This window comes from Argopecten irradians, chromosome 8, assembly GCF_041381155.1.
Source record: "Argopecten irradians isolate NY chromosome 8, Ai_NY, whole genome shotgun sequence".
In the NCBI taxonomy this organism is placed as follows: Eukaryota; Metazoa; Mollusca; class Bivalvia; order Pectinida; family Pectinidae; genus Argopecten; species Argopecten irradians.
This window is the reverse complement of record NC_091141.1, coordinates 37,285,125-37,310,741: the sequence shown is the minus strand read 5'-3', so window position 1 is coordinate 37,310,741 and position 25,617 is coordinate 37,285,125. Positions and strand designations below refer to the sequence as shown.

At 34.6% G+C, this 25,617-nt stretch overlaps 1 protein-coding gene across 1 annotated transcript; it reads left to right on the top strand.

Annotated features, from left to right (window-relative positions):
* Positions 1 to 9,825: 9,825 nt before the first annotated feature.
* On the top strand, positions 9,826 to 23,583 carry LOC138330264 (probable 4-coumarate--CoA ligase 1). The gene is made up of 12 exons (XM_069277744.1): positions 9,826 to 9,932; positions 13,725 to 14,097; positions 14,479 to 14,686; positions 15,072 to 15,190; positions 15,478 to 15,683; positions 16,400 to 16,571; positions 17,176 to 17,344; positions 18,648 to 18,745; positions 19,673 to 19,814; positions 20,739 to 20,821; positions 21,287 to 21,455; positions 21,965 to 23,583. Exons 2-12 carry the CDS (start codon positions 13,735 to 13,737, stop codon positions 22,066 to 22,068), a joined length of 1,833 nt encoding a protein of 610 aa, XP_069133845.1. The 5' UTR covers positions 9,826 to 9,932; positions 13,725 to 13,734; the 3' UTR covers positions 22,069 to 23,583.
* Positions 23,584 to 25,617: the final 2,034 nt, after the last annotated feature.

Below are 25,617 nucleotides of genomic sequence, written 5' to 3'. Positions count from 1 at the left end.
TAATTCGTAAGAACATGAAAGACTATTTGTTTTGTTGTTTTTTTTCCAAATAATTCGTATATTGATAAAGGTATTGTAAATAAAAATCATATAAGTTCACCTTCGGCCGATTATCACAGTTATTTGTCGCGTATCCGACCAAATAACTCACTTTTGTATATGGATTAGATAGATGGTTCCTCTGTGATAAGCGCACTATTTTCATTAAGGCTCAGATGGACATTTTCTACGACTCAAAAATGTCTGGGATCATGATACATTTTGTATAATATTATAATTCATCACATAATCCGCCTGATATCCAGTGATTCCGCACGTGTAATATTTTTGCCTATGTCACTAGTGTAATATGACCTGTAAATTCATTGTAACGTTATGAAATGACGTCAGGAAAAATGACGTGACGTCAAGATAAAGAGGACCGCAGGAATGGAGGCCTCTGCCGCATTTTCGGACATTTTGACGTGAAATTCTTTGTTATGTAGGTATTTGTAGTTATGTGATAAAAGTATCTTAAATTTGTGTATGTGCCAAGGCCCTCAAAAAATAAAGACTCCTTAGACTCGTTTGTTTCATAAAATTTCTTCATGTAAGATCCTATACACAGTTCAAAGATTAGATATGAATGTTCTATCTACAATGTTTAATGATATAATGATTAAGTTCATATAATATTGTAGTCTTAACATAACGCAACAATGTAAGAGCCAAGGAAAGGTAAACTATAAAACCAGTACTGTCCAATTGCTTTTGTGATACATATACGGAGACCGATTAATATAAATTCATTGTACTTGTTTCAGGATATTTATGTTGTACTGTATCCTTATTGGATAAAATATTGTTTAGACTAAAAATGAACAAAGTAAGACCAAGTTTAAAACAGCTCTAGGTTTTAATGTATTTTTGGTAACAAAACACACCAAATACAAGAGAACAAGAAGTCACACACAATAAAAAAACGGAAATTTGTATTCTGATGGGTTGTTGACGAAGATAAATTTCATTGCTTGTTATGTAAACAATTTGCCTATCAAAATACGTAATGATGCAGGCCTCGGTGATTGGTGTATCAAGTTGACGTATTATTCGTGAGATGTTCTGACCACACGCAAATAATATGCATACGCACAGCTGTTATGTGGTCACGCAAAACGTGACGTGTTGTGTGCATCTTTTTTTTACTTAAGCACCTATCCCTGCACAATTTATTGAAGAATTCAAACATCGAGGCTTCGTGTGCTATAGATAAGCCATAACAATCCCGAGAATGTGACCAAGAGGGAATCCATCACAATTGGTTTTAACTAATCTTTCATGATCACTGATTATACACCTCGCCTTCACTAGAGATTTGAACTTGGTGACCGATATTTCATATACTAGATAAGATATTTACATTCGTAATGACATATTTTGATGTTGAAAACTTTGGCGTTATAAAAGATGCTTTACAGCTGACAAGTGGTATTGTTCTGTATCAAAAACAGGAGCAAAGGATTTAGTATTTTTCTTCAGATATAAAAGTTACTTACTTTACACAATTACCAACATTGAAACATTTAGCTTCTAATTTCATTTCAAAATCTAAATGTTAAAATTAATTAATTGCATCCCGAAAAAAATCCATGACACTGTGTTCTATATGAAATTGAGTACTGATTGTGCATGTACTATCAGCAAAACGATTTTTTTTATATTATTTTTGTCTTAAATAGAATATATATCCACGAGTAAATGTCAATTATTGTTCATATGATGAGTATTGTTTAAGCGCTGTCGGCGGTGTAGCATCTTTAAGTAAACATATGGGGTTTTGTTTTCATATTTGCTGTTTGTATCAAATAATGCTCCCCTCCAAATCTGATCTTTTGTTCATTTAACACAGCCTTACCCAACATTTTTACTTTAACACTTCAATCTTAGATCAAAAAAAAAAGACATTTCTACTGTGCCTGTAGAAAATGAAACATTTCAGCAAACAGACAAGAAAATAAATATCTGGAGCAATTCAATACTGAAACGTCATTATTTGATATGTGACCTCTAGATAATTGATGTTTTGCATAATAATATACAAAATATACAATGTAATTACAAAACTAAATTAAATTCAGATGTGCCGTCAATCTAGTAGGCGTATTATAATATAAAATAAATAAAATTATTTTATCTCACTTTCATTTCGAATGCTCTGATTGGATTAAACTTGATCACATGACATTGAATAAGTTAGATATTCCCCCAGAATTGGAAGGCGAGGGAAATATCCCCAGGGAAATAACCCCTGAGGGAAATAACCCCAGGGAAATAACGCGCCTTGGAAGCTCCGTACATGACCGGAAGTTGACGTCATCTGCAACGTCAACCAAAAATTGCAAGGCTGTTTCTTACTTGTTTGCAGCCCGATGAATTTAGCAACGTTGTTCTGAAATTTCGTCATGAGTTCTTTTACCAGAGAGTTTTCTTTCTTTTAATTTTGTTAAAATAATTGTGTCCCTATGTGTCGGGATACAACTAGAGTTTTCTCTCTGGAAAGAGATGCATACCTCCACAGGGGGCCATAATTGTATATTGCAGTATGCCGTATGTCGTATATCAGTTTTTAAAATGAACCGATAACAAATCAAGATATGGTATTTCAAATACCCAATACATCACTAAATTATTGATAATGATACATAAATATTTTTTCCTTAACTACGTTATAACATTTGATGATATTAGAAGTCCTTCTATAATATGAATTCGTCAATCATTGGAAATGAAAACTTGGTTAACTGGATATTGAAAAGAGCTACACTTTTATATTGAAAAATATTAGTGTTCCGTGAAAAAATGTAGCCTCTAACAAGTATACCATTACACGAAAATGATTACTCGATGAAAATTTCCAATAGCAAGATTGACAAAATTGTCCATTGTAGTGTTTGTATACCTGAAGTGTGCAGGAGAGCAAATTTGGCATTAGGAGCTGCAAAATATCTTATAAGATTTATATATTTAATCTTTTGATACATTTCAAGGGTAAAATAGAAGCTATGTATATCAACTTAGTTTCTAAATATAATTTTAATGTGTAGAAATTGCGGAGAAAGTTTCATTATTTGTACTTGTTGACATACCTTTCGTTTCTATAAATTGGAGTTGAAACAATAATAATTTAATCTAGTAATTACGTACTAGTACCTACTTTACCTCGAATACGTCAACAAAATGACGAAATGATTATTTCAACATTGTGTTGTTAAGAATTTCCTCAATTTACGTTCACGATTTATTTTAAGACAACATCCGTGTTTTAATCAGACTAGTTCCTCGGTCGGAGGATGATAGAGCGTTTAAAGTTGTTTGAAATGAAGTACAACTAAGTGGTTAGTGTACCGTAAGACTATTTAATACGGAGACTAGACTTAATCCATGAGACACTTTTTACAAGCGCGTCATATTGTTTGTGTCAATTTCAGTTATAGTAACAATTCATAATACTTAATGAACGGTCTGATGGCTATCTGTGTCTAAATTACTACTCTAAGCCATCGAGTGTAATTTCTATATATGTGTTTTGATGATTAATTTGAGCAGTAAATTGATGGTTTCAACCCTTTATTTTATACTTTTAAATGTACAGTTAAAGGCAATTAAAATGGACCAATAAGGTATTGCTACTAGTAAGCCAACTCTGAATTAATTGTCAACATGACACAGTTGGTCGGCTATTTCTCTTCGAGAGGCCATGGATTTCTTCAATGCTACAAATTGTCGTTTTCATTCACAAAACATCGAAAAATATCTAAAATCCAAACAATTCATACAAAAAATATAACAAATGTTTCAAAATGATATTATTTGTAAATATCAATGAAATATATTTAGGAGTCAAAGTGTTTGAATTTAGTCATACTGATACATGTATCATATTTCGAGTCATTCGTTAATCCTGTTGTTTTTTATGTGAAAATTGAACAATGCATCTCCCAAGAACCAAATAACAGGGGGTACAGTAAATTTTTATCGCAACAAAAGTACAAAATTTACTACTTTTAGTTTTTACCCCTAATCCATGAAATGCGACATAAAAATGCGTCATATATCATGAAAAGAAATTGGGAGCTCTCAAGGAAGAATTGCAGCAAAGCTACTTTTGAATAGCATTGAAGGCACATTTTCACACGTTTTCGTTCATCTGAATAAAATTTCTACATTTACATTATTACACAAAAGTTTCTAAGTTAGATATTACAATCGTACTTTACTTTTCTAATTAGTCCAGTTTTCTACCCTGCAGGTAAGGCGCTAGAATTTTTCTTGCTGTTCCTATAGCATGATCGTAAAAGGCGACTAAAATTAAGATATTATCTTTGCTTTTATTTCTAACCAACTTTCCTCTTCCTAATGTCTCCCGTGACACCGTCTCAGTTTCGACCTTCTGTTGAGCGTTCGCCCCTGTGAGGAAGGCTCTGGGTTCTGCCCCCTGGCCGAGATATACAATAGTCTATAAAAGTGGTAGTTTCTGCTCCTGCTTAGCGCTCAGCATACCGCGATTTGGACAACTGGTTCGCCTGATGTCAGTATAGTGTGTGACCGGATGGGGTATGTAGCCTAGCGTCTTCAGCGGCACTATACACAGGACAAAAGTTTCACTATGTAAGAAGACAACACAAATATACCGCAGTATCCCAAAACACGCACCACACACCACAGACAAGCTGCTCACCGCATAAACGGGAGGCCATCCTTATACAACCCTGGCTGTTAAAAGGACGTTGATATAATCAAACAAACTAAACAAACAATTTCTCCACAACTATATCCCGACACGCCCATAGTTGTGGGAAGGTCGCAAACGTACAAAGATATTTTCTTCGCGCTTAAAAAAGTCTAGTTTAGTGTACTATGTTAGTCAAGTTACTAAATTTAAAAACGTTTTTGTGTAACTATAACTATAAATGTACATCACTAAAATCAATTTTTGAAAATCTGTGTTGTGCCGTCTTGTATAGTGAACCTATTGTCCTTTCTAAGCGGGGGCAGAAACTACCACTTTTATAGACTATGGTGTGTCTCGGCCAGGGGTTAGAACCCAAAGCCTACCTCACAGGGGCGAGCGCTCAAAGGCCAACGGTGAGATGGTGTCAAGGGAGACGTTAAGGAAGAAGAAAGTAAGTTAGGAAGAAAAAAAATAATAGCCAAAATTTAGACGCTTTTTACGATCCATGAAAATGGGGCAGCAGTCTTCCAAAACAAATATTAATTAATCAATCAAACAAAAGAAATGTTATAGGTTTTGATAAAAAATAAGACCAAGTTTAAAACGTAACAGTCTACGTATATATGTAATTACATTAACAATTTGCTTGAAAATGTGTTGTTGTTTCCTTTATACGTAATGCATCATCTTGCGATACATGGAAGTTTTCTTCCAAAAAAAGAACATCACATCCTCTATGATGACATATGCGCACTTAAAATGACAAAAACACCTTCTTTATGTTAAGCACTAATCACAAAATTACCAGTTATATTTTCTAGAGTGGATAAAAACGCTAGACGGAACTATTAGTTTGTTTATTAATTTGTTTGTTTGTTTGAATTAACGTCCTATTATCACTCAGGGTCATGAATGGACGGCTTCCCATTTATGCAAAAATTTACATGTTTATATGTCAATGTGCCAGTTGCATTTTTCTTAACTGTAAAACAGATATGGCCATGAAAAAGGCAATTTAAGTTCGTCAATCGCATATAAAGCCTTTAGGTGCAAAATGGTCAACATGAAATAGAGGAATGCTTTATATATACACCGAATGACCATAAAAGTTCCCAGCTGTCATTTTATTAAACTCCAAAGAACCCCTCTGATTTACAGGGTTATCTCAGTGAACTTAAGTCTATTACATATATACATGTACAAACACAGGTCTCTTTTGTTGGATCACAAGATACGGAAAATTGAAAATTTGCGAAAATTGAATTATATTTTCTTTAATAAAATAAACGTAATCGCGATTTTTTTAACTACGAAAATGTCCACTTATTCGGTAACTGTATTCTCCATCATGTATATGTTTACAAAAGGTGGGATAATGACATGGAGAGCCAATCATTCGACTACACGATGAGGCCATCCATTACTCCCCTAGACATGTCGTAATCAGTTCATTTGGCCTCACACTTTTTAAGCTTGTAAACAGTATGACATAATAGACGTGACAAAAGAGGCCTCCCCCTTTTATACGCACGAGGTGTATACTGAAATAGCCTTTGATCAGTGAGGCTAGAACTTCGAATGTAGTTTAAATGATATGGGTGTCACTTGATTTATAATTAAAGCACGATTGTTTTTGGTTGAAGGAATACATCCGTTGGGAAAGCGTTATTTTTGTCAGTTTTGTAGACTCGTGCGGCATGTTAAAACAAACCACCTGGTTGATTTTGCTTATATTTTATATGCTGATAATACCATGAATATAAAATAAATTCTTCAAATATACTGTACATATGAATAAATATAGTACATATGAATAAATATAGCTTCTTTCACGAGCGTTCATTTTATATGAGACTTTATGAAACGAATCACGACGTCTGCGAAACTTTACGTCTTGTTGTTTACTGACGTCAAATCATGACGTCACAGTGAATTTCTAGCCAATAAAAAGCGCTTTGGGTAATAGCGACATGTGCAATACATTGGCGAAGTCACTGAATACCAGGCAGATTACGTAATAAAGTAATACAACACTTAAGTGTATCTTTTATTCAAGATCGTATTCTGGCCTATATTTCGAATGTAGATCTCACGTTTTGATCTTGATCAAATCTAGTATGCCATTAATATTATTCATGAAAATAAAGTCATTGTGTACATTATAAAACTATTATTGTTGTACACGATTTGTTTACTTGTTATGATGTCTCGAAAACAAATGAAAGTGACAAAAAAGGGGAAATGACAATCTGCGACCAATCAATAACTTCAGTTCAAAACTAAAGAACTGTTAACGTAAAGCAAAAGATCTAGTTTTATATTGAAAAAGGAATACAGAGTCTATTATTCCATGGCCAATTTTAATTTTTGGACTTTTAGACGTGGTAAAAGATAATTCCCAGTTAAGTACATTGTATGTGTCATATCCTGTACGCAATGACCGAAGTCCTGTTCCATTAGCATGCCCTATTAAACATAAAAAGTCATGTTCACAAAAATAGCTTTTAACTCCATTCCCCCACCCCAACCCTCCTCCCGATCCCCTATCAGAATTCCCATGGTCATAAAAATACCATACTCAGATTTAGAATGGACTGATTAATTAGTTTTGGTATCCAGACGTTATGACTCCAATTGCAAGTTTTGTCTCCATAACAATTAGTATTCGGTTAGCGTTACGTTGAATATAGTATATATATATGTGTGTGTTGCATGCGGTTCTGCTAAATAGAATTGATGATAGGCATGATGCATGGCGGTCGTAAAAGACTTGTCTGTACATAAAAGTTATTACGCATAAGTACGTTTAAATGATGCAATACGTTTACATTTATTTCATTTTACTACGGGGATCAAGATACAAAGGCATGTCCCTTTAGTTTGTGTTAATTAATTATCTCGAATTAGACGAATATTTCAAAAATGGCGTTATTTGACAATGAATTCATAAATAGCAGAGATGCAGATCTATCAACTGCGCTGGGCGTTAAATGTTGTTTAAATAATGTTAGCATAACAATACATTTTCTCTATGCTTACATATTCAGGTATTCCTTTCATTACTTGTTTTTATAATAATTTTCAGTCAGAATTTTGATTGAATGCAAAGTACAAATACACTTAATAGACTCTAAAACACACGCACGCTTACAAGAAATAACCCCTTTTATCTGACACATGCATATAAAAGCATACAAACTTAAAGCAATCTTACCTGAAAAATTTTAATTGATTTATTCTAAACTCTACACATATCCTTTAATGCATATGTGAGTTATAATATATCATATACACTCACCCCTATGCATGTCAACCTCCATACTCCAGGAGTTACTATCACTGACGTTACATCCATTTCTGGACCATAACATACAAGTGTAGTAAAACTGGAGACAACAGAATACACGGTAATTTTGATCCATTGTTGTTTGTTTGTTTGATTATTTTAACATCCTATTAACAGTCAAGGTCATGTAAGGACGGCCTCCCATGCATGCACTTTGTCGAGTGTGTGAAGTGCGTGTTTTGAGGGTCTGCGGTATGTTCGTGCTGTGTCTTCTTGTATAGTGGAAATGTTGCCCTTTTTATAGTCCTAAATCACTGAAGCATGCCGCTGAACACACCCCATCCGATCACATTATACTGACAACGGGCGAACCACTCGTCCAATTTCCCTTTTGCTGAGCGCTAAGCAGGAGCAGAAACTACTCCTTTTGTAGACTTTGGTGTGGTTCGGCCAGTTGAAAGAACCCAGAGCCTACCTCACAGGGGCGAACGCTCAACTCAACGTCAAAAGTAAGGCGGTGCCAAGGGAGGCATTAGGAAAGACAAAGTCAATAAGGAAGAAAAGATAATATCCTTAATTTAGACGCCTTTTACGATCATGCAATAGGGGCAGCATGTACAATTCTAACGCCCTACCTGCAGGGCCATCCATTGATTGACATCAGAAGAAATGTATAACGGTACACTTAGGTTGCGTGTGTTGTTTGAAGGTAGGCGTCTCTCTCTCTGTATATACATACTGAGGACTGCTGTGCAATTTTCATTTGAAATTTCACTTGTATGTAACGCATGTAATGTCTGACTGTGATTTTAATCTTTTGTACGTTGCCTAAGCGGTAAGAGATAAATACAAAATGTAACCGTTTGTGTTTTACTTTGCTCCAATAGCAATGGTATGTATCAATTGTAACTCTGAAGACGATCATCTGTCTAGAAGTCTTTAGAGCTAAAACTTAGTTTTCAAACAGATGGATGCGTATATGAATATCAAACACAATCATTAAATAAATATACATATCTTCTTTTAATATCAAAGTCTTGTTCGCCCTAATGCGTTTTTTCTAACACGTTATAATAATTTTTATCAATTGTAATCTTTATCCACACAAAAAAACAGCATTTAAATAAATATCCCAAAATAACAGACCATCCCCGGGTATAAGCCAAGGTGCTGTCTGTGGTCACCTATTTCTAATTGATAAAAATACTTTAGGTATTTCATGAGCCCCGTATCTCACATTTACGGGGACCAGAACTTTCATTTATCAACAAAGATATTCTAAACATCTATATTATTTCTAGCCAAGTAATTACCTTACTATAGAAAATTTACGAATAAGATATACATTTTATCTAAGAGTTGTCTCCCTTCCTACATTAAAGGGCACAGTGGTCAGAATCTGCATACGTATGCTATAATTATTCGTAAGATACGGAGACCCAAAATTGCCATAAGTCTTACTCCCGTTATCTTACCCAAGACGTGACGATATACATGTACCTACTTTCCTATTGTATTAGCATCAGGGTAATACATGTGTAGCTTCTTCGTGTGTTAAACTTAAACATGATAAGTAAATGCCGAGAATAAAGACAATGACCCACGAGTCACAAAGTGTACTATCTAGAATATTTTGTGACACTATCGATAGACCGCGGTGTAGTAAGAATCGGGTCTAAGCAGAACCCGACTAAAATTCATCATGGTTCAGTAAATGTTGCAGACTCGGCCTGACCTCGAAACCTATTTGATTTATAAACACGAAACAATGTAATCATACATATATAAGTGTGTACTTTATATTTACTACAATCATTGACTGTTTTAGATCTGCCACGTGCGGGTCTCCATACAAAAATAAAGTCCTAAACTAGGTCAGTCAGCTGAGGGAGAGCTTGATGTGGCACATGGTTTTCTATACTGATACATTTACAGGTATGTAATATAAGCATTGTCATCTGCACGGGAAATATGCAATCGGATAACAGCGCAATATTTGCAGTTTATGTATGAATGAATGCAAGTTATAATAATTTAATAACTTTAAAAGCAATATCAGAGCTTCTTACAGCGAGTCAGGTGACCCATATATTGACTGTCTTCAGATAACGGGAGTTGTCTACGCGTATGTAGTACCATTTAAGTAAATGCAATCCACAAGAAAAGTAAAATGGACATCGGCCGATGCGTATTATGCTTTAAATATTTGCCATTCAGTTCCACAATGGATAGTTGCCGTTATTTTATTAGTGGTTTAATATATATGTATATGTATGTGATAAATCTGAGATATATTTTGGAAGAAAAACAATTTTAAACTTTCTGCGTCACATCAGGTCATCACTTAGTTTCTGACCGGGTCTAACCTCATAACTAAAGCACATACTTGACATTATCATAGTTGTCCGAGTTACACGGAAAATTGAAACCATGATGAGCTGTGTGTGTTTCTATAACTGTTGTACAATGCTTCTGTTAATCTCTTCACTTGGAAATTTACCTACTTTTAAGGCCTTGAAACGAAGAATGTTAGAAAGAATTTAAAAACGATCTGCACACGGATTGATATTTTACAATCTGATTAAAATACAGATTTTTATAGCCACTCCATTCAATGAATCTTAAAGGCCTTTTCAGGTTTGCATGCTATAGTAATTACAATATTAATGAATTTCAGATACATATAGTTTAATCTTTGTGTTGAAAGTTTATATAGGATCGTGTACGGAGTACTGATGTTCGTCGGCTCAAGGTCCACATATAAAAAAGACGATATTTTCAGATAATGGCAGAATAATTCGCTTTGTGTGAAATCAACAAGACTCTCTGATCACAAAAGTCTTCCCATAGCGTTGTATAATATTCTTTACTCTTAATACATATAAGTTCACAAATATTTCCCTGGTAACTACTGTCCAGGTAGACGCGTTTTGATAAAGGATTTACCTACTTTTACTTGTTATTCTGCCGGGATCCATCTAGCAGAAATGTGCGATATTAATTCCCTTACATATTTTAGATAAAGAGTGAAAAAAATAAAAATAAAAGTAAAACGTTGAGCGTAAGTACAAACAATGAGCCGGGCGAAAATTGAGCATAGACAGAAAAGCATCACTAAAATTGTTTTATTGAACCAAGACAAAATGTACAAGTATGAAAAACCTATTCCTAGCACAGGGAAATAGGTACCACAAAATAGGAAAGCTTTGAAGTGACAAAGTACTTCACTGTTTTGACTAGATCGCTTTTATCGTTATAAATTACCTATGTGCCAGATTATACCCCATACTTATGGCATGCTCAAACAATGTGCGACAGAATTAAGTAGAAGTGTAAATATTAGACAATGTATTCTGATTAAGTGTCTCAACATGCTCGCTCGCGTCGAACGGTTGAACGTCCTATCTACGACCGAGGTCATTAGCCTCTAATGTATGTATGCAGCGTGTTGGAGCTCCATGTAACAGTGGAACTCATTTCACTAAAGCATGTCACCAAAGACAATGGACAGCGCACCCCGACCAGTCACATTATATATGTATACTGCACTTACGAAATGGGTTGTATTGCTGCCCCATCACTCTTTTTACAATGTTCTTTTATTTGATAGTTTGTGTGACCGGATGGGGTGTGTTGTTTGGTGTCTGCGACGGCTTCTTCAGTGATATAGCACTATAAAAAGGACAGGAGTTTCACTATACAAGAAGTCACAACACGAAATATGTCAACGTATGAAATATTATTAATATATTGTAAAAAGAGAATTCTAATATTTCACATTATCTAGATCTACTGTTTTTGGTCAATTTCTACCGTATCTACATGTGGTCAAAAATATATCCATTTTCCTCGCGAATTGACAAAGATTTGATTAAATACAGAAGAAGAAAAAAAGTCTAGAAAAAATGTTTTATAATATTTTATTTAGACTCATATTCATTTTTTTAAAATTTTTATTCAAAAATATCTAAAAGACTTATTTATGTTAAATCTTCCGACCATGGTCGGTTTTACAAGATAGATCTATCCAAACATAACATAACTGAATCTGTGCTAATTAATATCTTCGAATACTAGTCGGTATACAGGTACCTTTGGTGAAACTTGTCCAAATGCCTAAATATCGCTTTATCATCACAAGACTAAACAGTTAATTCGAGCAAAAAAAGAAGATAGTGTAGGAGGCTTTGCCATCTTATGGGATGATCTCATTCCAAAAGGGAAGACAGAGCCGTGGCTAACACACAAAAAGTGTTGTTCTACTTTTCGACCTGCACAGTATGCACACTGAGTAACAAAGACGTCACGTACATGTGCATATTTTGGTGACCATGTTTAATCAGTCAGGGTCATTTGGTAGGGTATGTAGAATTTTGATGACATCTGAAAGACGATCAGCTCGTAGATTGGACGTATTTTACTGGTTATACTGCAGTATAACCATGGTTATACTGCAGTATAACCAGTAAAAAAACGTCCAATCTACGACAGTATTACTGAGCAAATGCTACATGAGGGTTTCTTACACCTTGTAGCGAGAATGTGGATAGCTAGACGTAGAATGTCTAATAGTTTAACCTCTTTTCCTTTGACATTCAGAAATTGCGGGCTGTTTAGAAAATTTTATTAAAAATAGACACCTTAGACACTTGGTAATTCCGATCTAGATGTTACTTTGTTTTTCTATGTTTTGTTTATTTCCATGTGTATCTCAATCGTGGACGATCGTCCTCAGATGACCGACATGTTTAGTAAAATATGGCTAAGAGGATACACGACTATACTACATTGGCTGTTTTCACGGCGTTAGATTTCTTAAAACATAAACAAACGTAAAAAAAATCAATGTATTCATGCTGTCAAAATACTAATATATTTACTTTGTCAATCCCACATTGACCAATTAGTTTTTTACTTATTGAAACAAATGTTTTATATGTATGTCCTATAAATTCTGTCATGAATTAAACTACAGTATCATTTCTTGTAATCATAACTTGTAAGTGTGAAGATGCATAAAATATGTGTTTATCAGTATATATTGGATAACATTGTTCCCTAAAGAAATGACAATTTGGCTTGCCATATACCTGTGAAGAAATATACAATTTTCTGTTTACTTTGCCTTATTACACGTTTCAGAACATTTATACTGTATAGCAGGATATTTCTGCGACGTTTGTTAGGATCGCGAAACAAAATGATCCAAGAAATATCGAAGATATGAATCGTATTCATCCCGAAAGACCGATCACGAAAATTGAAATCCGCTAAAATATGATGTTCTGATTTTAGTTAAAATCTCACAAATTTTTCAAACGCAAATAACCAGCGATATACGATATGTAAACACGGTTTTCATTGGTCAATTTCAATACACCTGTAATAAAGGTGATCATAGAAGTTTTAGAATACCTTAGCGAGCAAGGGATGCATACGGACCGGATTTCTATCGATCATACACAAGTTTCTAATGATACGCATGCATTAACAATAGTTATATGTATTTCAACATTACATGAAAAAACCTACAGCCATGGTCGCGAAATTTCGATATGTGAAATATAAGGAATCGGTTCGGATTTGTTTCAAAGTGAAGCCTAATCGCGAAGTTTTGAGTAGCATTTTTCTTTAGTTTTTTTTCCAAATCAAGAAAATTTTGTATTTGCAATTGATAAGGCAAAGAAAGATTAAAATCTTTATTTTTTATTATTTTTTCTTAAACAGGCTGTGCAAAATGGCGTTAAATCCCAACATCATAAGGTGTTGTTTGAAAACGAAGATTCCACATGGTGTAGTTTCAGGACTTTATAATGCCGAAACAGTTTTCCTTGGACCAAATCCTAAACTAACACACCTTGTGACAAGATGTGTGACTTCATCGACTTCCAAAGAACATAGACTTTTCAAAAGGAGAACACTTCCGAATATAGTCGCTGCACAAGGATACTATGGCGCTGCACGATCTAAGAATGTTTTAAAACAGAAAGGTGGTGAACACATCGTAGCAAGTCCATACAAGACCCTGGAGTTTCCAAATGTCTCATTTACAGAATATGTCTTCTCCCAATTAGACAAACACAAGAGTCCGATGTCGATGGTAAATATTACAGTAATGTATATCATGGAGTAGATTTTATTTTCTAGGGCTATCACAGTAGCTTTGACGTATTTTACAGTGGTTTGCTCTTTATATCGTTCGATCAAAGGAAATCATGTTTCGTTTACTTACTCTTTCTTTCGAATTCAATTATAATTCGTTTAAATAAAGCAAAAATATTAAAATTAAATGCCGTTTTAACTAAGTTATTCCATGAAATCTAAAAACTTGCTTGGAACTATATTTGTTTGAGCATTTTTAAATTTCCCTCTGAACATCATATTTATCTAAACTCCGTAACATTTATAACTCGATGTATTCACAATTCAATACATGTATCAACAAAATCATAAAATTTGTTGAATTTATTTTGTTTGTCAGGTTGACACTAACTCCGGAAGAAAGCTTTCAGCAATGCAATTAAAGGATACAGCGGTGCGCGTGGCGAGTGGGTTGACGAAGTTGGGGTACAAGAAGGGGGATAAAATTCTCATATTTGCCAGAAACTGTCTTGAGTATCCTGCAATGTTTCTTGCATGCGGCGCTACAGGAATCGTGCTCAGTACCGCTAATCCAGTGTATACTCCGAGTAAGTGTGAAACAAACATCGCAATGTTAAGGAAAGAATTAATTCCCAACTTCCACACATTTCTTTTCATAGCTGATCATTCGTGATTTCTCTTATGTTTTTTATTATGGCTTTTAAACATCCATTGCAATAATCTGGTCTATACAGAAAGATACCGAAATTTCCAAAATTTGATTTTAAGGGTATATGTAATTCAACAAATTCTAAATATTTCAACGATCAAAATTTCGCAAGAATATCGATGACCTACGAAATCGCGAAAAAAAACCCGATATTTAAAACGATAATGATTTATTGTAAAAAGTTAGCTATATATATGATAATAATTCAAGACACAGTCAGTTTAAGTCGTATCGTTCATTGATTTTGTTTTGTTACTTTTCAGGTGAGCTTGCCCGCCAGTTAAAACATTCTGGAAGCGTCGCAATAGTAACGCTACCAGCAATGCTTGATACAGTGCGAAAAGCTTTGGACTCTGAACCAGAGATAAAAGTTAAAATAAAGGTCAGAATATGGGTCAAATACATTATTAGGGTTAAAGGTCATTCACAATGAAATAAGGTCAGCAATTAGAATTGAAAAAACGCACTAGCTTTCTGAACGTGTCAACTATACGCTACCTTTTCGGCATTAAGTGTGTTTTTTATAAATTTGTTTATACTTGTTTACATTTAGAAGTTGAATGCCTAGTAGACTAAATCAAAATGTTCAGCTGATACTTATTATGTTTAAATTATTGAATAACATAAACTCGTTTAGATTTCAACATATATTTTGTTTCAATATTTTAGCATATGATTACCATAGGAGAATGTGATGGCTGCGTACCGTTTTCCGTTCTAACAGAGGATGATGGGAAGGCATTTCCGGAAAACGTTGACATTGACCCAAAGACTGATGTCCTGACCTTACCTTATTCCAGCGGTACGACAGGGATGCCAAAGGGAGTGGAACTTACTCATCATAATCTAGTATCTAATCTGATCCAAACAATTGAGTAAGTGTCATTTTATTCCTTCATCTTACCATCATGCAACTGACATGATAAGAGATAAATGTATAATCGTTTGAACTTACTTTAATTTGGTTGAATATGTTTTATCATTTTAAGTACTATACATGTATTATTTTTTCGAATTTTTAAATATTATTTCGTGACAGGAACATCTAGTATGTAGCAAACAATTTAAATTGTATTTTCAGTGAAAGTACAGCGCTTCTATTTGTCTTTGTCTTTCATATTCCAGTAGCGATTTTAAGGTTATAGCTTACATCAATTACATATTCTGTAAACCAACTTATTTTCACGGTATAATGTAAACTAACTTAACGGCGACTTAATTTTTTGCGTTTTCGTGCCATTTCACGGCATTTCACAGCTATAGATTTTTTATACTACAGTACTACATAAAGTAATTAAAACTTTTTCGCTGTGGTTTCTTTCCGCAAAATCTAACCACTCGCGAAATACCGTTAAACAACTATCTTTCGCGGTAATTAAATTTCGCAAATTCTGTTTCAAATCATTTTCGTGTGATTAATTTTCGCGAATTTAAACTGAATGGAGATATCTTTGAATTTAATTGTGAAAAAATTGTGGAAGATTTCAATTCGCGGCGATAAACTTTCGCAAATTCGCGAATATAAATCACACGCGATAGAAAGTTGGTTTACAGCATGATATTTTGTTTTTCTTTGTATCTCTTTTTACAGAGGCCCCATGATGTTGGACCCCAGTACAGAATGCCTTATGGGGTTTCTTCCTTTTTACCACATCTACGGTATGGTCCCAGTTCAATTCGGTGCCATCTGCCTCGGGACCAAACTAGTAGTTATGCCCAAATTCGAACAGGAAGAATTCCTCAGAGCCATACAGGAACACAAAGTAAGAACTACCAGAAACGAATTGAATTCCACGGCGACTTCATTCCCGTTTTCGTCTAACGACATTTCACAACGATGGGATATCACGATATAAACTCAATTGTTTCTACTCTACCTAGCTAGATTAAGAAATCACCCCTAAAGACTCATTTGAACTCTTCTACTTCAAGGGCTAGGAGATTTCATAATGTCTTGCAGAGGGTCAATGTGTTAAAGATGCTCAACCGCTGAGAAATGGTATTTTTTCACTATCAAAAATAGGAACAGACGATTTAGAATTTTTCTTCAGTTATAAAAGTTCCTTACTTTACACCATTACCACCATTGAAAAGTTTGAGCTTCTAATTTTACTTCAAGTTAAAAATATGAGAAATAATTAATTGCATCCCGAAAAAATTCCGTGGCACTATATCCTATATGGACTGAAGTAATGATTGCGCATGCACCAAAGGCGAACTAAATTATTTTGTCATTTTTGTGCTAATTATGCATATATATACACGATTAAACGCCAATTATTGTTCAAATGATGCAAATCATTTACGCTCTGTCGGCGGTGGAGCATCTTTAATATAAACGTTTACGGTATCATATTAACGTTATAGGTTTCCTACATGCATATTGTCCCTCCTACTGCACTGTTTCTGGCCAAGAATCCCATGGTGGATGGTTTCGATGTCACTAGTTTGAAGACTTTGGTGAGTGCGGCTGCGCCACTTGGTGTCGGTCTGACGGACGAGACAAAGAACAGACTTAACGTTGACATCACGCAAGGTATATCTTAATACCTTTTTTCTCTTATCCCATCTTTGCATATTACAGGGTTACCTCCCTTGCGTGACGTCATTACTTTGTGAATGAAACTCACGTCGTTTTCTCTGAAAAAAAGATAAAGCTGCATGTTGCAAGGGTATGACGTCACAATTAATACCTACCCGGATGGATAGAAATCTGTAATATGCAAAAACAGAATAGCTACATTTTATGATGTGGACGTATTTCGAATGCAATTGTCGTATAAAAGAGAGGGTTTTATCTTTTGATCATGTGGTTTTCTTTGTTTACGAAGAAATTGATTTTCACTTTGAATAAGATTTTTAATATATCGCAGGGAATCTTTAGAATTCAAAGAAAACAATAGCATGCATATACTTAAAAATTAAAATTAAAAAAAGCATTATTTACCGGTATTCATATTACAGCAATGACTGCTTTAAAACTCTATCATCAAAGGATATCGAGATGAAAAAGGAAATTCTTTTTAACGGAATTTTCGTTCCAAGAGCACATATACTCATCATTCTACAAATACCACTCCAGAAGCGACAACAGTCTCAGATTCATTAACGAAAAAACATGATATAAAAATGCATACTGCATTACTTTTTCAGTACTGTATAGCCGAGGGAATAAAATTTCGTGATGTTCGCGCATTTGTTAATTTCTGGCAGTATTAAGATATATATAGGATCTTAATTAAATGTGTTTTCATTTCTTATGCGATTTTATGAAACGAGTGTAAGAAGTTTTTATTTTGCGAGCCTTGTCGAACAAGAATTAAAATTTGTTTTAGTTTCATATTACTTCTTACGAAATGAACATACATTAAGACACTTTTTATCACATAAGTACAACAAAATTTATTTTCGGAGAGTCCCTGCGTTGCTGGAAATCCTGACGTCACGTCATTTTTCCTGAAGTAACAAAGAATTTCCACCCCATGAAGAAAGCTCCAGGTCATATTACAAAAGTGATGTAACTGGATATCGGGCGGATTATGTGATAAATATATATTAGGCCAAAAACAAAAAATCTCTGTTTAGGGTTACATTGGCAAAAAATAGGGTCGGTCGGTCTAGAGGATTTTTTTTTTCATTTATTTATTTTAGTGTCTTTCACTCTAACATGATGGCCGGAGCCGTAGTCTGAGATCGAAGTCCCGACTTTTTTATATTTTTTTCGTAGAAAAGTGGGGAAAAAATAGGGTCGGGGTAAAAAAATTAGGGTCGGTCGGGTAACCCTAAACAGACATTTTTTGGCCTTAATGCAATATGGAATTTGATGTTTTGTGTTGTAGCCTATGGTCTGACAGAGTGTAGCCCTCTGACTCACTGTGACACATATCCGGGGAAAGAGGGAACGATAGGACAACTCGTCCCAAACACATATGGTAAGGTAAGTGATGCTGCTTAGTTTCTACAAAATCATGCTGATTGGTAACGTAAATGATTACTTATTTCCTACATAAGTGCTGCTGATCGAAGAGGATCATTATAAAAGATGATAGTTCTAAATCACAGCATATTAGTATCAGTTGACTGTTTGGTTGGTTTTGTTAAGCGTCCTGTTAACCGGCTATGGTAATTCAATGACCATTTAACTGCTGCGTATTTTGGGAGACTATGGTATGTTCGTGTTGAATCCTAATAGTGGAAACTCTTGTATTTTATCATACTTGAGTTGACTTCTAATTATATTCAATTTAATCTTGCTTAAGCTTTGATTGGTTGATATAGTGTTATAATTTCTAAAAGAAAAGAGTATATAATACAAGTTGAATTACAGGTAAAAATATTTTATAAGGATCAATTTGAATATATTTTTAATGTAATGGAGATATAACTTAGAAATATGAGTGCACTACCATTATTTTGTCATTATTTATAGTACACTCAGATGGTTGTGCTCTATCGTTAATATTTAGAAAACAGTATACATCAATGCATGATAAAGTGCAACTCATTATAAAGTTAATTAACTACAGGTACAAATAATGCTTAAATGTGAAATAAAGAAAATGCCAAGATTAGTATCTACAGAATGAGGTAAAAACGATATAAAACTAGTATATTTATAACCCGAACAAATGGCCAAAATAAATTCAAAGTAAAATCAAAATAATTTCTATGGAATATATATTCAGCCACTATAGGGCCTTCTTCAGTCCAAAATAACACTAACACAACGTGTTCGTCTACATGTGTGTTTACATCTATTGTATCCACAGCGTGTGAACATTATGCAGGACTTATGTAATTTTAAAATACCAATAATTAGAAAGCTGAAATATAATTTTTGATACAATCAAAATATATTTCTCAGGTAGTGGATGTTACGACCGGTGAGTCCTTATCGGAAGGACAAACAGGTGAAATAGTAATCCAAGGACCACAGGTGATGAAGGGATATTACAACAATCAGAAGGCTACAGACGAAATGGTCATGGATGGCTGGCTACATACAGGTAAACGTCATGGATCATCAGGTACAAGAGGGAAATGGTTATAAACATACAGGTGAACGTCATGGATCATCAGCTACAAGAGGGAAAGCGTTATAAACATACAGGTAAACGTCATGGATCATCAGGTACTAGAGGGAAAGCGTTATAAACATACAGGTAAACGTCATGGATCATCAGGTACTAGAGGGAAAGCGTTATAAACATACAGGTAAACGTCATGGATCATCAGCTACAAGAGAGAAAGCGTTATAAACAATTCATCGCTTTAAATGATGATTATTTGTAGATGAGAGGCATATACGACAAGTTGGTTGTAATAGGCTATAAGCTAAGAATACGTTTGAATCAAGGCTGACTTGATGTATACCTTATGTCCGATTCAGTATGGATCGGAGTGGAGACCTGTATACTGTAGTTGTTTTTATTAAATTTCTCGATCAAGTTAAGTTCCGTGAGCTGAAATAACAGCAAACACAATGGAAGGATTGACAAGAAAGATAAAATCCACAGCGTATTTATTATTACTATAATTATAATGATTAAAAAAACAACCTTTTTACCTCCTTGATAAAGACTGAAACTATGTACAAACCTATATCCAACCCAGCAAGGCTTCTTGGTCCATACATCGAGCTTTGTTTAGCTCAGATTTTCATGAAATAATTACTAAAAAGTATGGCTCTTAATTATTGTCGTATTCCTGATATAGAAGGGAAGCCGTTTATTTTAACTGATTTATCATTATAAGGAAATATTATTTGAATTTTCTTACTATCAAAACATACTATGCGAGGATATTTCTTCCCGAGAATTAGTGTAAGAGAATCAAGTATATTTTGTTCACTAGCAATTTACGGCAACTGGAAATGATACTGAAGAAGATTTTAATATATATGATATATTGGAATTGTTATACCTTTCCAGGTGATATTGGTCATTATGACAACGAGGGATACTTCATAGTGTCGGACAGAATGAAGGAGCTTATCAAGTACAAAGGCTATCAGGTAAGTAACAGTTTCTGGAGTTAAGAACATTGTATTTATTAGATTAAATATATAGCTTTCTTGTGATCATTGTTTAAAGATTACGTTTTTCGCCGTTCACAGTTGCACCCAATCCTACGATTTGCTAGTAGAATGAGTGGATATCACCAGAAATCAATTTCTTTAAGGAAAATGCAAAACAAAACAAATGAAATTAATAAAAAAAAACACAAATAAATAGATATTGAGTAAATACAAAAATAAAACAAGACGCGTGTTAGCTTTACTTAATATATCATGAAGCAGTCATTTGGTTTGTGGATCCAACTCTACAGCGCGGGATTCAGAATCAGAGACACATGTTTCTGTCGCTAAAATAAGTAATGCAACATACAGAAAAGAGAACAACCACGTACAAAATGACAAACATGTTATGTAAAACGTACTTTTAGAAAGAAAAAAACCGATTATGTTGTTTCTCACCAGGTGGCGCCGGCTGAGTTAGAAGCCCTTATCTGTACTCACCCCAAGGTGGAAGACGTGGCTGTGATTGGTGTGGAGACAAACGAGGGGCAGGGGGAGGTCCCTAGGGCATTCGTAGTCCCGAAACCAAACTGTCAAATCACAGAACAGGACGTATCCTCCTTTGTACAAGGTATATACTATCAACGTTTGGATAAGTTAGCTCTTGAATCTTGAATGATATATACTATATATAATGGGATCATTTCCGTAAGAACTAAAGGTGTTGTGACCTAAGTTTAACTGTAATTTCCAATCCTTAAGTTGTATCAACATCAATGATGAGAATATATAACAATTAATAGTATTTCGTAAGGTCACATGTCGATTAAGGTTAACACAGCAATGAATCAATACTTTTTAACAGAGTACGTATTTCACATCGTTTGATCAGTTATGGTCAAGATTTGAATGTGTCAGTCGGAATTTGTACTCTTTTACCCCTGTATATCTTTGAGAATAGTTCACTTCTAAGCGATGAATTAATTACGATTTGTTAGTCATGATCAAGAATTGCATGTGTCAGTCGGAGTTTTTACTTTTACTTTTTTTGTCTAATTAATTAATTAATTAATTACGATTTGCAAATCATAGACCCTTTTCAATTTAAGAATGTGAAGACTCTCTGTGATTTGTTTACAGAGCATTTATCACCGTACAAGTGGCTAAGAGGTGGAGTAGAGCTGACGGACGCAATTCCTAAAACAGCAAGTGGAAAAATTCTTAGGCGACAATTAAAAAAATAATTTAATACGTTTCTCATTTTACAATTATTGTAAACGTTGACATTTTCGCGGGTGCTTATTTTAGCGATTTGTAGGAGCAAACATTTCGCGTCGATGTTATTTTCAAAATTAGCGAAAATAATCCCTCACGGAAATGTCCACGTTTTGTAAACGTGAATGTTTTCGCTAGTGGTTAATTTCGCAATACTTGCGATAGATAAAATTTAGGGCTTTTAGTAATATAGTTAATGTAATATATTTTTGCGATGAAAAGGCCTTCGCGTAATTATCGAAAATTCCCCTCTCGAAAATGTCCACGTTTATAGTATAGGAATTTAAGTCGAGTCCTTGAAATGCTTTCAAGTTCGGATTTGATTTTCTTTACGTGGGTCCAAGGTGCTGCTATTAAGAATGGGCCTGTAAAGTAAACAAATAAAATATTTTGAAATTAAAATATCCCTTCAGGAGCAATTTTTAGTTTGTCACTGGTTTATCGACTACACGACTCCGCCTATTACTAGGATTTGTCTCATCGACATAAGTCAGTGTTCTGTCGGCGTGCACAGGAGTGATAAGATATTCTGATATGTATTGGTTTACGGTTTCTTGGTCACATCACCTAAATAATCACTTTTATTTCGCGCAAACTTCTTATTTTCGCGCCAATTTTAATTGACAACGAGGTTGAGTGATGAAATTGATATATATAATTAATACAATCCATCGAGAATACTTAATGATGATTTCGTCAGATCGATACTTCTTGATCGACGATCGCGAAGTTAAGTACTCGCGAATGTCTGAATAGGTAAACTAGGTTACTAAATTAGGTTACCCGACTTGAACTATAGTCATCGTGCTACTTCGATTCGTCCGTCGTTGTGCGTGAACTTTCATTCAAACGACGGGTAAACTGCTGAGATGAAGGGCTACCATTTCATGTTAATTTTTAAGATGCCTATAGACCTGATATTTGGGTAAAACAGGCTTAAATGTTTAAATGACTTCTTAACAATAACTAAGATGTCTAGATATACCTGATACTTGTTCTGTAAATACTTGGATGAAGGATTACCAAGTTTGTCCTAACTATTGACCTTGACCTTCAATCAAAGTCACAGGGGTTGATCGTATCAGACACTAACAACTAACACTAACGAAGTCTTCTCAGTATACGACGTCTTAACTGTATGTAGAAGTAAAGGTGAGCATTTCCAGAACATTCGAACTGATTATCTTATCCAAATATTTCTTCCGTTACAGAATAATTTGTTGTGTTAATTAATACCAATGGTCAGATGACATTTAAGGCCCATGCGTCACTTGATCTTTTCTTTCAAAAGTTTAATGCGACAATCACCTGCATGAATTGTACATATCATTTTGACTTACCAGACACAAACAAGGCATGCTAACCAGCAATTCAATTGTGCAAGTTTTATGTAAGATTGTTGTGGTTATTTTACATAAATAGGTTTTAAAGATTTTATAAATGAATAAGCTATGGTTGTAGTCAATTTAATAATAAAATAATGAACGAATTTTCAATTGTTGTTTCATTATTTGAATAATTGTCTATTTAAGCAATAATAGGGCGTTGTGTATAATTGAAGCGGCAATTCAGTGAGGCTAATTTATTACATAACAACGTAGCAAAATATCACATAAATTTATTGTTCTACATTCCTTATGAAACATATGACAAGAAATTATGACAAATTCCACAACATTGTTAAGTATTTTGGTTAATACAATTGAAATTCCAAATCGTTGATCAATACGATTAAGCGGGTACAACATGTATGCTGTACCTTTACCCAAGTCAAAGTCACGCACGTTAAACAAATGCAATAAAAAACCACTGAGGAATTGATGAAATTATTTTTAGATGAGAATATGCATATAATACTATTAGCACAACTGTAAGAGCGATTTGAGTAATTTTAGACAAAAGAAATCTTTACTACAGAGGCAAGGGTCAGGGTTCGGCATACAAGGCTATGTGTGATGGCGATTGAACATTTCACATACATTTTGACTACAGTGGGCTTTTCTGACATATCACAATAAAACCAACTAATCTAATTTCCATTAGAACTGGTTTGTTTCCCAAATATGTGTAAGTGTTAATTGTCCCTTTATCTAACCTATATGGTTAGGAATCACTATGAACAAATGATGCTTTAAAAGGACAATTCAGTCTAAGAGAACATTAAAATTTGTACATAAATCGGAAAAACCCAGCTTTAATGGGAATTAGGTCAGTCGGTTTTTTGTGATATGTCATGGCGCGGCGTCCGTCGTCCGTCCTGTCCAAATACGTGTCGTCCGAAATTCCTTTAAATCGTACTAGTCATAGAGTTCTGCATGGATTGTAACCAAATTTGCCACAACATCCTTGGGGGAGGGGACAGAACTTGTATAATTTTGGCTCTGACCCCCCGGGGGCAGGAGGGGCGGGGCCCCATTAGTGGTCAGAGGTAAATTCTTTAAATCGCTACTTGTCCTAGAGTTCTGCATGGATTGTAACCAAATTTGGCCACAAACATCCTTGGGGAAGGGGAACAGAACTTGTATAAAGTTTGGCTCTGACCCCCGGGGAAGGAGGGGCGGGCCCATAGGGGAAATAGAGTAAAGCCTATAAATCGCTACTTTGAGTTCTGCATGGATTGTAATCAAATTTGGCCACAAACATCCTTGGAGAAGGGAACAGAACTTGTGGACATAGAGGTAAATCCTATAAATTGCTCTTGACCTAAGTAGTGTCATTGGTAACACTTGGGGGACCAGAACTTGAATAAAGTTTGGCTCTGACCGCCGGGGACAGGAGGGGCGGGGCCATTAGGGAAATAGAGGTAAATCCTTTAAATCGCTACTAGTCATAGAGTTCTACATGGATTTTAACCAAATTTGGCCACAAACATCCTTGGGGAGGGGAACAGAACTTGTATAAATTTTGGCTCTGGCCCCCGGGGCTGGAGGAGTTATATATAGTTCATTTGTTTAACGTGCGTGACTTGGGCTCGGATATAGGTACAGCGTACATATTGTATCTGCTTAATAATATTGATCAACGATTTGGAATTACAAAGGTATCAATTAAAATACTAAACAATGACGTGGAATTTGTTAATATTTTGTGTTATATGTTTCATAAGAAATGTAGAACAATACATTTATGCCATATTTTGCTTCTTGGTTATATAAAAGAATTAGCCTGGGTGAATTGTCCCTTTAAAATGGGTGTACGTTGTTCTTTTAAGATCAAATTTAGGAAAATACCAATTTACTTTATTCTTACCAGATAACGACTTGTGAGTTTGAATTCACCTCATTTTTTGGTGGAGCATGCAGTCCAAGAAGCAACATGGCAGTGACAGCGGTGATCAGATTTTTATGAAGTAAAAGTACCTCAAATATTTATCAAAAGGAAGTTCATTTTGTGATATTTACTTGACGTCTCCTTCGACGTGAATTTTGTGACGTCATAATCATCGGAAGGTGCCACTAATCGACGATCAATTGTATTTTACCCAGATCGTTTTGGGATCTCGAAACCATATACCTGTT

Coding starts and splice junctions, on each gene's coding strand:
- LOC138330264 (XM_069277744.1), top strand. CDS start 13,735: ATGGCGTTAAATCCCAACATCATAAGGTGTTGTTTGAAAACGAAGATT. Junction 15,191..15,477: donor AGATAAAAGTTAAAATAAAG/GTCAGAATATGG, acceptor TCAATATTTTAG/CATATGATTACCATAGGAGA. Junction 17,345..18,647: donor TAACGTTGACATCACGCAAG/GTATATCTTAAT, acceptor TTTGTGTTGTAG/CCTATGGTCTGACAGAGTGT.